Source organism: Trematomus bernacchii, unplaced genomic scaffold (assembly GCF_902827165.1).
Source record: "Trematomus bernacchii unplaced genomic scaffold, fTreBer1.1, whole genome shotgun sequence".
Taxonomy (NCBI): Eukaryota; Metazoa; Chordata; class Actinopteri; order Perciformes; family Nototheniidae; genus Trematomus; species Trematomus bernacchii.
In genome coordinates, this window is record NW_022987689.1 from 4,773,813 (window position 1) to 4,791,585 (window position 17,773).

Consider the following 17,773-nt stretch of genomic DNA (forward strand, 5'->3'; position numbering starts at 1 on the left):
TTTTTTTAGAGATTTGGGTATGGAGCAAATAGAGAGGGTTGTGTTTTCTGACACTTGGTGAGTTCCCTGGAACACCGGGGACACATATTCATGTATAAAAGACGTACAAAAGTGCATTTTGCATGATAGGTCCCCTTTAAGTATATTTCCATGCATATACTTTTTCACTTTAACTTTAGTAAGACTTTGAATGCAGGACACATTTTACTTGCAACAGAGTACTGCACTCTGGTAGTTATACTTTTACTCAGTACAAGATCTGACAACTTCTCCCACCTCTGCTGAAGTATATGTTTATTCCATGGCCCATTCTTATGTGAGTTGAACAGCCATAACAGTAGGTGGTGCTAAAGGGGGAAGAGAGGAGGAGGGGCCGGGCAGTGACGCTCAGATTAACCTGCTGCCTCCTCGGCTTCACACCGACGGACAGGCGGAGGAACCAAACCCTGGCACGGTTAGCGATGAAGTGGTTGCAGTTTTCGCTCCTCGTTGTAGGGCTTTCCTCGCTGTTGTGCGCCTCGTCTGGCGACAACAGTGGAGTGAAGAAAATGAAGATGCAGTTTGCAAATGGACCTCTTCTCAAGTTTCAAATTTGGTAAGCAAATAAGCGAAAAATGTGGCGAGTCATTGCAAGCTAACTAGCTAAACTCCAAAGCTAACAACATAGCCGAATATAGGCCGGAAATCGATTGAAGCTAAATAGCTAACTAACAGCAGAGTAGTTAATGTAAACATGTTAGAGGATAAGAAGCGTTCATATAACTTATTTAGACATTACTTGAACAATGCCCTAAATGCATGTACATTTTTTTGTAGTTTCGGTTTGTGTCACTTCTGAACATTCACCGAAAACATAGCACCGCTTCCGCTGTCAAACCTGCGAGCTAACGTTACATCTTTAGTCGACGGTAACGCTAGGTTGACCTGTTTGAATTGTACGGTCAATAATGATTCATTTAAATCTCTGAGTTGATCTTTCTTTCAGGAATGATGTATTGCAATCATACATTTACTAACACCGTGATGTTTAGTTAACGCTAGCCTATCTGACGTTAACTAGCTAACACGAGTAAAGGATTTACGATAAAGCGTGCTTGTCGTTACCGTCAAAGAGATATGGTAATCGAGATGTCACATGGTTTTAACATGCTAATGCGCAAGGGTTGTTACTGAAGTAAACAAGAAACAACTATTTGTATTTTAATGTTTGCTTTGCTTAAACAAATATGCCACAAACAGAGGCATTTAGCAATGAGGTGCAAAGTAACGTTAAATAAAACGTGGTTCACGTGCTGCTAACTGGAATTTCACACTACCACTTTACAATAATAAAAAGCAAATATCTTAAAGATAATACTAGGAGGCACATGTGCCATATCTCAAGGTTAAATGGTGAATTTAGCCTTGAGATCATTGTTGTGTTATGACTGCCTATGTGCCTCTTTGAGACTTTGTACATCTGTCTAACACTGATTGTCTTTTCACAGCATTTCCTGAGGGTACAAGCGGGTGTTTGAGGAGTACATGCAGGCCTTGTACCAGCGGTACCCAGACATCCGTATTGAAGGGGAGAATTATCTTCCTATCCCCCTCTACAAGTAAGTCAGAGATTGTCTGCTTTGTTACAAGTGGATTATGTCCGGATTTCTATGAGCAGTCTAAAGGCTGCCTGGGATTAGCTGTTATTCAGCTGAGGATGTGAATTATTTTACAGTCATGCTTATCTTGCCATGTAGTATTTAAACTTAGACATAACTACCATCCCTAAGAACTACAAGTAAGTGAACTTGTGAAACATCAATGGCTGTAGTTGGATAATTTGCTCTGTGAGACTGATTTGTGTCCCAAATGTTGCAGTTAAATATGTGGTTGGTGTCAATGCACCCTCGGGTCCTCATCAGTTGAAGTCTAAACACTAGGGATCTATTAAAGAAAGGAAACAGTATCACACCCTGAGTTTCTATTCCCCAGTTTATTATTTTAGTTTTGGCCATGTCTAACTTGTTCTGCCATTAGACGGATAATCCTGTGTACTGTTTGTAGCTCAACCAGTTACACATGTTAAAGTTTAAAAGTAGTAAAAAAGGATGCAGGCTCTGTGTTGTAGGTTGTTGTTGATACGTTTGATAGTGTTAAACCATATCAAGTTTGTTATTTTAAGTTATACATTTCAGAATCCCAAAAATGATCATGTGTATGGGATGAAGCCATTGCCACAATGTTTTCTCAATCTTGTGTTTATTCTACACAAAGAAGCCCCATTTCTATTATTTTTAAAAAGTCACGTCCTACTCTTGGTACAGTGTTGTTTAGGAATAATTGTGTTAAGATAATTTGTTAGGTATACTATTGTCATTCTCCATATTTTGTGGACAATATTAAATATACTTTTTTCCATTACATTTCAAACAAATATGCTTTCTTTAAAAACTGAGAATAATGTGTTTATTTAATATTTAAAAACCAACATTATGACACCAAACTGATAATTTTCCTACCTATAAAGCGTATTAATGTTGATATGGAATTGTATTAAAAGCCAGTTTCTTGTTTTTTTCCCCCCAGACATTTTGCTTCCTTCCTGTCTGTGTTCAAACTGCTGGTGATTGGGCTGATCATTATCGGCAGGGACCCATTCGCCCTCATCGGTATGCAGGCACCTGGCATCTGGGAGTGGGGCCAGGGAAACAAGGTAGAGAACTATCTGAGTCACTTATCAGAACGTGTGGTGGTTTATGCTTTAATTTTCATGTGTAACAATGACTGAGAGAGAGGGTCAGGATTCTGTGTCTGATGCAGCTGAGCAATGTTACTGTTTAACACGATAGATGTCACACTCAATCATAGAATGAATATTGAAATGGAGTAAAGTGAGCTTTAGTTTGCCTCTGTTTCAAATGGCGCATTCCCATTGCAGGGCCTCGCTCGGCTTAGTACGGTATAGTTAGGCCTTGTTAGGACTGGCTCACTTTATGCTGCGTTTCCATTACAGTTTAGTAGCTGGGGCAGTAACTATAGTAACGCAGTGTAGGCGGAGCCGTGACGTCATCTTCAATGAGAACCACAGAAAAACAACATCAGCCGTTAGCTGTTAGCACTCAAGCTCACAGCTCCTCATATCTGTTCAGAAACTAGACAAAAGTTAAACAAGTACAAACCACAGACTGCCTGTGTCATGGCGAGTACAGTCGCTGGTTTATTTGTGTCTGTATAGGCCGTTGTTGTGAGTGTGGACGGTCGGAGCATATACTGCGTTAGCTTAGCCGATCTCCATTCAGACAACGCGCATTTTAAAAGGTTTTTCGCCTGCCGTCTGTCTGCAGACTTGTCAAAGCATTAATTCATGGTTTTTACTAACCGGTATCAGTATGTTGTTACTTCGGCATCATTTTGAAACGTGTATTACAATTAAATCACGGTCAAATATGTTCATTTTGTTGTAGTTGTAGCCCCCTTGCCAGCGATTCTCTCTCTAGTTTAGCATACTCAGCCCAACTCAGCCTGGTTGTTGGCCCGCTAAGAACCTCGATTTTATGGGGCCAGAAAAACTGAAATAGTACCCGCTAGCCGGTAATACGCCTAGTGGAAACGTAACCAAAAATGGGCTGTGCACGGCACGGCACGCTTAAACCGGGCTGTAGTGGAAATGCGCCATAATACAGTTGTGTACAAACACACACTGCCAGGTGTAACTCAAACCCATGGGATTTCATTAGCTCACTCGGGGTCTTCAGGCTGTGTTGTTAAGTATTGTTTTGCCTGGTCTGTTATCCCCAGGGTTACACACATGCCAAAGGCTCAGAGGAAGAATGACTGCTCACATCAGATATTTGCAAATAAAACTCTTGTGGCTATTCTTGTGTTTTACCAGCAATTTAAACATGTATTTAGCAAGCATTTGGCATGGATTTGTGTTGCTAATAAATACATTGTTGTTTGTTTTCATCCAAGCCTAAACTTGGAAACTGTTTATTTTCAGTGCACTGCTCTTGTACTGCATACAGTGCACAAACATGTTGGAACATCTATTTTATTTCTTTGCAGAAATGTTAAACTCAAGTTTCTCTCATTCTTCTTTCAGATATATGCATGCATGATGGTGTTCTTCTTCAGCAATATGATTGAAAACCAGTTAATGTCTACAGGAGCTTTTGAAATCACATTAAATGGTGAGTCAGAGCATGGGCTTATTCACTAAAGTCTTTCAAATGATTACAATGAAGTTCTATGGTAATTGAACGAAATGCAGTCAATTACAGTGACGTGTTGTGTTTCCACAGATGTACCAGTGTGGTCCAAACTAGAGTCCGGTCACCTGCCCTCCATGCAGCAGCTTGTGCAAATCCTGGACAACGAGATGAAGATGAACGTTCACATGAACACAGGAACACACCTCCACTCCTAACCCTACTCGTCTAATCCTGGCTAGAGCTAAAAGCCCCTCCATGTAAGTACAGTGGTGTTCATCTCACTGTTCTGCTTATTTTACAGCCTTTGCTTGTTATCTAGGGATGGGTACCGAGCCCCGGTATTAAACGGGCCCCGGGGCTGAATTATTAAAGACCGTGGTACCGTTAAGCTCCGACGTTATCGGTCTTTTTATCGGTACTGGAGACATGTAAAAAATGTCATATGCATTATTGCTACACAAGCATTATATTGCAGTTTTAGTGTCGCCAACTCCGTTTCTAATATGCAAAAAGTCTGCAAAATGCGTCTATGATTACTTTTTAGTATTTTCGATCTTTCCAATCCAGGCGAGAGATCTCTCGCCCGCCTGCTTGCGAGGGGGCAGGGCAGTTTACACACATGCAGCAACACACAGCAACACACACACACACACACACACACACACACACGGAGGAGATGGCGGAGAGAACGAGCTCTGAGGTGTGGTTAAACTTTACCCGTCTCAATGTGGACAATGCTCGTTACCAAAAGTGCCATAAGAGTTTAGCATGTCAGGGCGGTAACACGAGCAATTTGTCGAAACATTTAGCAAAAGTGCACCACGTTCAGACGGAGAAATGCACCGGGTTCGACTGTCTTTCTAGTAGCTCTGTAGCCCCATCCACGAGTAACTTTTCCACGTCAGGTGTTATGTATGCTAGCAGCAACACACGGTTAACTCAATTATACAAACATGGGTTAATGATTAGAGGGAACTGAGTTATTTATTTTGTTAAAGTTTCAGCTATTCTGTTTACAATTCTGTCATCAGATTATTTAATACGATTTGTTAAAACATTGTTGTTTCTTTTGATGTGAAATATTATTTATTTAATTTAAATAAAAAGCAATGTTAGTTTTGTTCACAATTTGTTTAGTTAGTTTACCTTGTTTTTTTCTCCAAAAGAACCGATAAAAGTACCGTTAAAAGACCGGACCGATAAGCGGTATCGATAAAAGTAGTAGTACCGTTAAAACTTTAACGATACCCATCCCTAATGTTATCTGATTTTCTTGTTGTGAGTTATATTGGCCATTTGTTTGACTTTGATCTGCTTCCTCTGTCTTCCTGTGTAGGTTTGAGGTGGGATCCTCTCTGGGCTGTGAAGTGATGTTTATGAAGGTCTGCGCTGAAGGCAGGAAAACTGCTAGCACAGACTGGATGCCCCCATCAACCTTCACCATGCCCATTGGAGATATCCCGCCCCTGACGCCAGAGTGGGATCCATGGCAACAGTGCCGGCCAATTTTGTTTTGTTTTTGTCATCTTCTTGATCTATTCAAACTACTGCAGATTTCATCCAGGTGACCTCAGTGGTCCCATAAGGAGAGATTTAACATTGATTATTATAGTCTTTAACCTATTGCATACAACTGATCCATGTGATTTAAAACGTGTTCTTTGTACCACTGAGCCACATGTAGAGTTTTTAAGTTACTTGTTCTAAACCTAGCTTAACCATGTAGAACATGCAACACTGTCATCATTGTTGTGGAAATAACATTGGGAAATTGTTGTCTTGGTATGATTTCTGAATAATTTTTATATTTGCATAACTTGAAGGAAGCTGAAAGAAAATTAAACATATTGTAACTATTTAACTGTGAGGCTCTGGTGTTGTGGTTTACTGATGTGCTGGTCTGTGTTATGAATGATAAAACCTATTACCTTTAGAAGAGATGTTGGGTGATGTGTCTGCCCTCAAGGTGTTAAGTTATCTGAGAGAAAATGTAGTTAATCTAAATGAATGCCTGAGAGATACTGCTCTTTTTGTCTTGATGGCCTGCTTGCTTACAGCCATGAGTGCACTTTAAAGCCATCTGCTCCACTCTAATGTTATTAGGAAGACCTGAGGATCCAAGCTTATGTGATTAGAACACACAGCAGATTAGCCTTGACAATACAAGACTAAAACAGTGACGTCAGTGGCAACGCTTGTTGATTTTTGGATAATCCAAACTAGGGCAACATCCCATTATGTAATTAAGTTGATCCCATGAGGGCCTTTTTGCTGTTACAGGTGTTTAAAAAAGCCTTATAATGGGTTATGGGTCAGATAATTTGAAAGGGTATGACCATTGTAAAAGTCTAGTGTGAGAATGCTTTACTAATGTTATTTAGAGGTCATTTGTTTTGTTTTTTTCAGATTCTGTTGTGTGGTCTCAAATACCATTATTGAGAAAGAAAAGTCCTGTTTGAGCAAATGTGGTGGAAATGCTCTCCTAACTTTTGAAATCCCATAGGAGCCATTAGGTTGTATAAAAGACACCAGTGCTTTTTTGCAAGAAGATGACATGTTTAATATTATTTAGACCCTCCTATATGGGACTTCTACCCACATGAATGCAAAACAAGGTTTTTGAATGCTTTCTGTTGTATGACCTTGATTATATAATAATACATTACATTTGTATAGCATGTTACAAGAGGAAGAAGGGGGTGGGGGTGTGAAATGGTAATTTGAGGGCTTTTTTATAAGATAACAATTGTTGGCCTTTTGGATGTGCCTTACTTTTTATCAATGGCAAAGCTGCGATCATTGTGTCACAGATTACTTTATTACTGGCAGACAATCTTGACATCCTTGGATAAAGGCTGTCTCACTCATCACATCAGTACTGACTTCGAGAAGCCTCTGGGCAATAACATGAGGTGAGGGGCTTATGTGGTTTTCAGCAGATGGGGATGTGAAGGCGTCGTCAGGTACTGGTGGAGATTCTGGAAAGCCTGATGAATCCTAACCTTGGCTGCCAAACACATACAGCTCCTCCTTTGATATTGACGGCCCTGAAGCATCGCTGCCTGTTGCACAATCACACTGGAGGGAAAACAATATTGAAGCAGAATTGGCGATGCAAGCAACTGCAAGATGAATAGGCAGAAAAAACATTTGTTAGAAAAACATGGCTTCACCTGAGCGCAGCAGGCACCAACTCTGAACCTTGCCTGTTGGCCTTTTGCCAGGAAGGTAACAAACACCTGTTCCTTCCCGAGGATTCGGACCCCAATCGTTTTGTTGAGGGACAGGAAGACGGGATGCAGGGGAGTGGGGATGAGGCTCGGACTGTTCCAGCTCCACCGATGAACCCTGGCACCAGCTTCATCCAAACACTGACCGCCGGCACTGTTTAAAGTCAGCCTGCAACAACACACACACATGCAATTAGTATTATAAGCTTTTCTAAACCATCCATGTCATGCACCCATTTGTATAGAACAGGATGTTATACAGTCTGATGCATAGGGTATAACTCTTGCGTTAAAGCATTGACTGACCTGCTATGGTTAAGATTATGATAAGGCCTCTGGCAGCGAGTCTTTCAAGAGTTTTTGCCATGTTTCCCAATTCATGGTTTTTCATCTTGCCACCGCCAACTTTTATTCACCTTAATATTGAATTAATATTTCACCCCAACATATTTTTTAATTTAAACTACTCACTTCTTGGTAACCACAATTCTGGAAGAAGAACAATTGTTGCAAAGATGATTTGTAAAACTGAATATTCTTGATGAATGAAGGCCACACTCACAACAGCAAAACTATTAACTTCTGATAAAAAACTCTCACACAACGTGAAATATAATCCTAATCCTATTTATTCAGTCGTATGCTTGCTAAACCTATTTTCCGGATTGGAATTGCTTGTTCACAAAAGCGGCTTGCAAACATTTTTATCTTGGAGGTAACACGTGATAAGTAATGGATATACAAATATCATTTAAGGCAAGTATTGCTTTGAAATATATATTAATTCTAAACATTTTAATTCAATAATATATACATATACTTTTCTTTGTACCATATGTTCCCATTGCTGTGATAACATGTCGCCCTGCCGTCAGACTGGAACATGGCTCTCATCGATGGACTGGAGGCATCGCTGTCATCGTACACAATGCAGACTCTCCCATTTTCTGCAGTGACCACGACAACCAGAGCCAAGAGGCCTGAGGGATAGCTGTTAACATGACGATAAGGATGGGAACACCCACTGTATGTAGTATTGCATGCACACTCTCTTGGGCTTCTTGCAAGACCCACTGGAAATCTGGTCACATTATAAAAATCTATGCATTGTGAGTGGATACAAGGCCTGAGCAGAGCCATCAGGGAACACAGTAAGAAAGGTCCTGCCATTGGAGTAATTCTTCTGAAGAGGTTCTGCCCTGTCCTGTGAACATGGACAAATAAACAAATCAAAGACTTTAATGTTAACCAACATTTACAACAAAAAGGCTACATTATAAAATTAGGCAACTGAGAGTCCAACTAAAAAAGCTACTGCTTTTTGGGAAGTTATAATCAAGTATCTTTGGGACCTGAGCTATACTAGGGACTACAAATCAGGAAGACATTTCAGTATCTGCTTCTATAATTTCAGTGTCAGTGTCTTGCCTACTTTATGAAAGCACAAGATTAGATTGCTAAAGTAACCCTATCAAAAGCCATAAATGTTTATACCCAGAAATATTTAACCTTATTTACAATAAATAAATGTTAAAAGAAAAATACAGCTTTAAAACTGCTATTGTGTAGTTTTATGTATTGATCAGATACAGGGTGACAACAGGGGGGCAGTGTATATGGGTAAAGATAATATACAGAATGAAGTCCTCCTGAATCAATACAAATAAATTAGGATTATTTGTTAGTTTTCCAATAAAGGTTAGGTATTCTTAGCACTGACTTTAATAAGAGAATACACAATAGCATATTGTGGGTACCTGATGATAATGACATATGCCAAACTGAAGTAGCTTGTGGTCACAAAAAAGGATCAACACCTGCTCCTCTTCCTGTTTTATTTTCAATTCCTTTTCAGCATCGCTACAAGGACAAACTGTCCAACATCCTTCTCCTGGAGCACGAGAGAGCCGGAAGCTAAGGACCTTTGATGTTGGGGGAACTAAACAATAGCACAGGACAAACTGTATCAGCCTCACAAAGCCATTTAAAGTCACAAAGAGAGCTCTTGAAATGCGTGTTTGTGCTTATCAATCATGACTGCATGAACAGATTAAAAGCTGTCAATGCGTTACATAAACTCAGCTGTTACTCACAGGTTTCTGCCCCCGGTAGTTGGATTGAGTAATCATCGTATATTCTTAATTCTGATTGTTCTCTAATGAAGCATAAACATTACAGTATAAAGATTAGTAGTTTACTTTATTTTTCTGTTGCTGTGTAATGGATTTAAAATCATTTTAAGACGCAAAGTTGTACCTCAGTCCACTCAGTAAGTCCATGATGAACTTGTTGTTATCCTCCATCTCCTTGCCTTGTAAGAGAAGCTCCCCCTTTACTGTTCCAGGCTTGTCTCTTGGTGACGATGGAGTCCTCAGGTCACATCTGCCTTCAACCAAACATCTCTGCTTTACCAGCATCTTACACAGCTGCTGCCGCTGAGCACAGCAGAACAGTGGCATTGACTAAGATGAAAATGAAAGAGGATGCAAGGAGGTAAACGGTTCATCAGGTGTATTTGGGGGTTTATTTTCCTGTGTTAATTTGTTTGTTACCTCAGGTTCCTGAGTCCATGTTAGATCCAGTGAAGGTTGGGCCTTTCCTCCACAGAACTCACACCTTACTGGGTATTCTGTCACAGGTTGGGACTGGACAAACAAGTGTTATATTGAAATAATCAGTAACATAAATTCATGTAGATTGGAGTTCACAACAGTAGGTAGAAACTTGATCTCTTTTACCGCTGGAAGAATGGTTGTTAGGTTTATCCTGTTGTTGTCAGACTCCCGGTTATACCTCAGAACTCCTGCTGCTCTGAGACAATAGGTGGGAGGGTCCCTGACATACTGTGGACAGCCCTCTGCTCTCCGCTTACCAAAGAAAAACACAAATCTATTAAAGTTAACAAGTAATAAATCAAAAGCTTTAACAAATGCAATTGATTAAAACAGAGCTGAAAAGCAAAATCGATTGTGTATTTTCAACTACTTGATCCGTCTTACTTTGTCATCCAGGGCAGATAGTGGCTCACTGATATAGTGTTCTAATGTAGAAGCAGGGTCTAATGGTAAAACAAAATGTACTGTTGAATCAAGTCCTACTAAGAGAAGTAAACACTGGCCTGCTTTTTTTTATTTAATCGTAGTTGTGATTGGAGCAGACTTACAGGAAGAGCTAGATGTCATGTCTTCTGACTGCAGTAAAGTCACTGCTTTCGAATATTTTTCCCATGAAGGTATTCAGTATTTACTGCTTCTGTAAGGTGCATCTCCTGGTGAAGATGAATATATACAGTAAATAAATTAGGTGGCAATAACATGAAAAATATCTCAAAGACTCTAAATCACATATATTTATTATAAACATTTATGTAGCAGAATCAGCATCACATTTACAAGAAAAATATCATAAATTATCATGTTTAAAAGGGGACAGAGAAAGGTCATAAAAACAGATATGAGATTAGGCAATACCTGCATGAAATGTATCAATTGAAAAAATTGTAAATTATAAGCTTTAGTTTGATTGAAAATTATGAAAATGAGAATAGCAAACTGACAAAAAATATGTACACTTAAGGTAATGCACTCACCCCAACACCTCACACTTTTTGTTGTTGTCAGTTACCTTGGAGACAAAGCTGCCTGAAGCAATGTGTTACTGTAATAGCATACCTTGTTTTGGTCGCTGGACTACTGGTATTAATATCCACGTGTATTATGAAACACAATTGTAATATGTTGCATAATACTTTCAAAGTGCAGATTATATAGTCTTTGTCAGCAGGAAAAAGATGAATCCTGAATTATTATGTACAGTTTATGTCAAGGTTCAAGTCGAAAATAGGCAAAATAAAGATTTATTTTTGAATATTTCTAAAGCGATCCTTTTTATTAGTGAATTCTGAAATGCAGTGCTAACCATTTCACTGTGAATCTAGGTTGTGATGCCACAATAAATAAAGTAAAGAAGATTTGGAAATATAGACAAAGAAGACGAACAAACCTCACCTCAAGATTCATTCCGTAGCTGTTCAGTGCTTCCTCTGCAGATGGAGTTTGCCCAGTTGCACATGTTCAAATTTCCTTTTTCTTCTAAATACAAATTTGAGCTCCAAATTCTAACGATGGCGTTCACAACAGAAGTTGACAAAACAGTGTAATCTTAAATAAGTAAATGTTCTTGAGCTTCTGATCATACCACATTATATAACCTTGTGATTATTCATTTTAGGAGAGAGGAGTAAACTTTGTACTCATTAGGTTTATTGTAAATAACATAATGTCTAAAGTGTATACATTACACGTACATAGGTTACACCATTTCTCCATTTCTCCAAAAGATGGCAGAGTGGTTGTTTTTACCCTTAAGTTGGTGAGATGGCCATGAACCTCTCAGTTAGACAGCTAGACTATTGACAACCTTGACACAACCCAGGTGGATCCAATAACAGCTTGATTGCTTGTGGCAGCACCTGCTTGATGCTTAAATAGCTGAGGCAAGGAAGTTCTCTCAACTCTTCACATCAGCAGTCATGTCCAACAGGATGATACACACAGGAAAGAGAAAAAGCATTGGTGTTTACCTGGCTACAGCTGTTATTCTGACGTGTTATTTTGCGCAAACTATAGACTGTTATCGACTGAAGAAAACAGAAAGAAGAGAAGGGCGAAAATATGCAGATACAACAAATGGGTTCCAAGAGGGGACAATTGTTTTCGGGAGAGCTTTTGAAAAAGGGTCAGGACTTGATTCTCAAGTCACAGACGGGACCAAGAAGTCATCCTCAAACACTTATGTGGAGGATGAAGGTGCTTATCAAGCAGACTCTGCAGGTAAAAATATTTTGATTACGTATTGAAGGGTTTTGTTATTTTGCTTGAATTGTTTTGCTTCTCTTTAAAGTACAGACTATTGAAAAAATATATATATATATATTTTATATTCGCCTTCAGGCTGGATGAGCCCAACACAAGACGCCAGTCCCAAAGACTCGTCATGGATGAGCATGTCACCCTCACTGCAGTGTGGTTCGGGCCAGTTGAAGTTCAGAGCGGTGGGACTAGGAGCTAGACAATTTGCGGTAGAACAAGGTAAATTAATAGCCATAATATCCTAAATGTAGACTTGATTTATCTCTACCAATGATATAAACACTGAACCTTTTTACCCCACAGGAAATGCACCTCCAATGCCTCTGTCCCAGGTCCCGTCTACCTGTGGCTACAGCATGCAGAGGAACTCACATGCACTTGTCATGTTGGTTCCCTATGATGGCTGCAACATGGTTCAAGAGGTAATGTGAAACTGATTTAAAGAGTGAGGAAGTGAGTTTAAAAATACGATGGCTAGTTCTGTGAATTGTTATAGTTATGAATGGTGAAACAAGAGCTTAAAAAAATTAAAATGTTTAATCTGCATGATATTGATCTCAAGCGAAAATGTGTTTTCACCTTTTCAAATGCGAGTTGTTTTTCGCTTGCTTTCAAATGTACTGATTAACTATGTTTTTTGGATGGGGACCGACATTCAAATATGTTTCATGATGATCTATTTAGAAAATATAGCATGAGATTAATCTTTTGCCTTGTACAGTCGGATTGTAACATTGACAGGTTTGTGTGATTCCTTGCTGTTTCTAATTGTATGTTTTTCTCCAAAAGGGTGGAAGTTATGTACTCCCGATGCGTTGGCAAGGAATTCCAGTCTCTCTCTGGTGTTCCAAACCTGCCGCACCTACTGCCGCACCTCCTGCTTCCAAAACGACTTCCCCCCATTCCCCTGTAGCTCAGATACCTCAATACCCTCAGATGCCTCAAAACCCTCAGATGCCTCAAAACCCTCAGATGCCTCAAAACCCTCAGATGCCTCAAAACCCTCAGATGCCTCAAAACCCTCAGATGCCTCAATTCCCTCAGATGCCTCAAAACCCTCAAAACCCTCAATTCCCTCAGATGCCTCAAAACCCTCAATTCCCTCAGATGCCTCAGATGCCTCAGATGCCTCAAAACCCTCAGATGCCTCAAAACCCTCAGATGCCTCAAAACCCTCAGATGCCTCAAAACCCTCAGATGCCTCAAAACCTTCAGATGCCTCAAAACCTTCAGATGCCTCAAAACCTTCAGATGCCTCAAAACCTTCAGATGCCTCAAAACCTTCAGATGCCTCAAAACCCTCAGATGCCTCGGATGCCTCAAAACCTTCAGATGCCTCAAAACCCTCAGATGCCTCGGATGCCTCAAAAACCTGAGATGCCTCAAAACCCTCAGATGCCTCGGATGCCTCAAACCCTCAGATGCCTCAGATGCCTCAAAACCCTCAGATGCCTCGGATGCCTCAAAACCCTCAGATGCCTCAAAACCCTCAGATGCCTCAAAACCCTCAGATGCCTCAAAACCCTCAGATGCCTCAAAACCCTCAGATGCCTCAAAACCCTCAGATGCCTCGGATGCCTCAAAACCCTCGGATGCCTCAAAACCCTCGGATGCCTCAATTCCCTCCGATGCCTCAATTCCCTCAGATGCCTCAAAACCCTCAGATGCCTCAAAACCCTCAGATGCCTCAAAACCCTCAGATGCCTCAAAACCCTCAGATGCCTCAAAACCCTCCGATGCCTCAATTCCCTCCGATGCCTCAAAACCCTCAGATGCCTCAGATGCCTCAGATGCCTCAAAACCCTCAGATGCCTCAAAACCCTCAGATGCCTCAGATGCCTCAAAACCCTCAGATGCCTCAGATGCCTCAAAACCCTCAGATGCCTCAAAACCCTCAGATGCCTCAAAACCCTCAGATGCCTCAAAACCCTCAGATGCCTCAAAACCCTCAGATGCCTCAAAACCCTCAGATTCCTCAAAACCCTGAGATGCCTCAGATGCCTCAGATGCCTCAAAACCCTGAGATGCCTCGGATGCCTCAAAACCCTCAAAACCCTCAAAACCCTGAGATGCCTCGGATGCCTCAAAACCCTCAAAACCCTGAGATGCCTCGGATGCCTCAAAACCCTCAAAACCCTGAGATGCCTCGGATGCCTCAAAACCCTCAAAACCCTCAGATGCCTCGGATGCCTCAAAACCCTCAGATGCCTCAAAACCCTCAGATGCCTCAAAACCCTCAGATGCCTCGGATGCCTCAAAACCCTCAAAACCCTGAGATGCCTCGGATGCCTCAAAACCCTCAAAACCCTGAGATGCCTCGGATGCCTCAAAACCCTCAAAACCCTCAGATGCCTCGGATGCCTCAAAACCCTGAGATGCCTCAAAACCCTGAGATGCCTCAAAACCCTCAGATGCCTCAAAACCCTGAGATGCCTCAAAACCCTGAGATGCCTCAAAACCCTGAGATGCCTCAAAACCCTGAGATGCCTCAAAACCCTGAGATGCCTCAAACCCTGAGATGCCTCAAAACCCTGAGATGCCTCAAAACCCTGAGATGCCTCAAAACCCTGAGATGCCTCAAAACCCTCAAAACCCTGAGATGCCTCAGATGCCTCAAAACCCTCGGATGCCTCAAAACCCTCGGATGCCTCAAAACCCTCGGATGCCTCAAAACCCTCGGATGCCTCAAAACCCTCGGATGCCTCAAAACCCTCGGATGCCTCAAAACCCTCGGATGCCTCAAAACCCTCGGATGCCTCAAAACCCTCGGATGCCTCAAAACCCTCGGATGCCTCAAAACCCTCGGATGCCTCAAAACCCTCGGATGCCTCAAAACCCTCAGATGCCTCAAAACCCTCAGATGCGTCGGATGCCTCAAAACCCTCAGATGCGTCGGATGCCTCAAAACCCTCAGATGCCTCAAAACCCTCAGATGCCTCAAAACCCTCAGATGCCTCAAAACCCTCAGATGCCTCAAACCCTCAGATGCCTCAAAACCCTAAGATGCCCGAGGCAACAACCACACGGCCTACAACTGCAAAGGCGACTCAAATTCCTAAAATTCCTGCATTGCCTCAGATGCCTCAAAATCCTCGGATGCCTCAAAACCGTAAGATGCCTCAAAACCCTAAATTCCATCAGATGCCTCAATTTCCTCTGATGCCTCAATTTCCTCTGATGCCTCAATTTCCTCTGATGCCTCAATTTCCTCTGATGCCTCAATACCCTCTGATGCCTCAATACCCTCTGATGCCTCAATACCCTCTGATGCCTCAATACGCTCTGATGCCTCAATACCATCTGATGCGTCAATACCCTAAGATGCTGGAGACAACAGCAACGACCACACAGCCTACAACTGCAAACCCTCAGATGCCTCAAAACCCTCAGATGCCTCAAAACCCTCAGATGCCTCAAAACCCTCAGATGCCTCAATACGTTCAGATGCCGTTTCCACAATATATTCCGATGTATCCTCCCTTTAATCCTCTTTATCCAGCAACAAAGCCAAAAACGACTACGACAACACAAACTACAACTAAACCAAAGGCTAAAAATCCTTCATCGCAGCTTCTACCATCTATGCCTTACTATCATCTTTACCCTATGATCCCTCCCTATCCCCAATATCCAACCACTCCAGCTACCACTGTGAAACCAGATCCCCCGCCCACTCCGGCACCCCATCCTCCTTTTCATCCCCATGTTCACTTGCCCATATCATTGCTGCCTCCTTTTCCTCCTCCACGCTACCTTACTTAAACAGTTCTAATAAAAGTTTTGAACAGAGACGCTTTCCAGTTTGTGCTTTTTTTTTAACCTTCAACTACCCAAGAGACTCTTTATTCCAGGCTCTTCAAGAAGTCTCATTTGGTTTGTGAATGAGTGAATAGTCCATATTGAGAAAATGACATTTAATTTAAACAGAAAAGTTCTGCTGACAAATGATTAACTTAAAGTGCACACTTTAAATTCCTACATTTATAAATTCAATTCATGTTTGGCATTTGAAGTGTTGTCATAGTGTGGCTTTGTGTCCACATGGTGGCATCATTGCTCAACCATTTCTTAATAGGTTTTGAATTGGAACCTTTTGTGTTCACAATAGCTTTCCTTGTGTGAACAAGCTTTAAAAGGGTTGTATTTATGAAAATGTATTTCAGTCAAAGGTAAAGTTCCATCATGTCCTTTCCTAAAATAATTAACATCTGCTGTGTGAGGGACGCTGGCTTCACTCATTACATACACCAACTCTGAAATGGAGCATTTACAACTTTGGGCAGTTATGCAAATCAAAACAATGAACCTTCAGCATTTGTCTCTTTTTGGTTTTGTAAACTGGAGTAAGCATTACTAAATATTTGGTCTAACACTAGGTCATAAGTGTTCAAACTACACATGTAGATGTTATATTGTAAAAGTAGCCTTCATACAACTAAAAATGACTTGACAGGTGAGATCCTTAATTATTCAAGTGAAATGTCAACAATGATAGAAGCAAAACCTTTTATCCTACAGTGTCCTTAACACCTGTGTATTGTTTCTTTCAAATTATGGAACTAACCATGAAGCGACATCTCTGGTCCAAGTCAGGCTGGGACACTGATGCATGTTCACCATCCCGTTACCGTCTGATTGACTTTCCTTGATGTGAAGATAAATATTTTGTCTTCTAAATAAGGGAAAGCATTGTTATACATCTAATTATTGTGGGTCAAAGTAGATTAACAAATCAAAATAGTCAGACTCTTCCCTTGCATTCATTGGTTTGTTATCGAAATCAAACCGTATGATACATTACACAAAATTATGAAGAACCAAGAATCGGGATATGTTTTTATTTGAACTCTGAAAGGACTTAATGGACTTTGCATTCTCAAGCTTGTGCAAAGTTGTTTGTATACTTTTGAATACAACTTGTATACCGCTTCGTGAATAAAGATTAGGGGGAAATAATTCATTTCTCGTTTTTTCCCCTTTCCTGTTAAGTCGGGGAAAATAACAATGGGGAATGTCTTATATTTAAAAGATGTTCTCACCTCAAGTATTCTTAATATAATGGGTTAGCAATTGAGGATGTGTAGACATTCTTGGTATATTTCCATGTTTTCTTTCCATTGTCTTTGGATGTACTGCTGTTCTTGTTTATCCTCACAACCCTTTAATCTACATTTAAAGTATTGGAGCAATATAGAAAATAAGTTTTTCTATTTTATAAGTGTCCTAATTACATCATATGAGTTGTATTTAGTCTACTGTTATGTAAACATGATAGTAATTGTTAAGAAGCTTATCGTAAAAACAATTTTATTTTGAAAGATATTTTCCCTCTTAAAGGTGGGGTAGGTAAGTTTAAGAAACCGGCTCGAGATACACTTTTTGTTATATTCCATGGAATGCTCTTAACATCCCGATAGCAATAAATATCTTAAGTGCTTTGACAAAAAATCCATAAAAAAAATTCATCTGTGGAAGCCGTACT

The 17,773-nt window shown here is 40.7% G+C and overlaps 2 protein-coding genes across 2 annotated transcripts; one reads left to right on the forward strand and one right to left on the reverse strand.

Moving 5' to 3' along the window:
- Positions 1-355: 355 nt before the first annotated feature.
- On the forward strand, positions 356-6,055 carry selenot1a (selenoprotein T, 1a). Its single transcript, XM_034138142.1, has 6 exons — positions 356-595; positions 1,488-1,598; positions 2,566-2,692; positions 4,082-4,169; positions 4,281-4,447; positions 5,527-6,055. Exons 1-5 carry the CDS (start codon positions 462-464, stop codon positions 4,403-4,405), a joined length of 585 nt encoding a protein of 194 aa, XP_033994033.1. The 5' UTR covers positions 356-461; the 3' UTR covers positions 4,406-4,447; positions 5,527-6,055.
- Positions 6,056-6,838: 783 nt separating this feature from the next.
- LOC117488563 (glutamate-rich protein 6-like) lies at positions 6,839-11,439 on the reverse strand. The gene is given in 12 exon segments (XM_034137556.1): positions 6,839-7,102; positions 7,105-7,210; positions 7,212-7,268; positions 7,364-7,589; positions 8,253-8,411; positions 8,542-8,624; positions 9,178-9,359; positions 9,514-9,575; positions 9,677-9,882; positions 9,973-10,065; positions 10,159-10,287; positions 11,428-11,439. Coding segments are annotated over 12 exon segments (1,416 nt in total). The 3' UTR covers positions 6,839-7,001.
- Between the last annotated feature and the right edge of the window lie 6,334 nt (positions 11,440-17,773).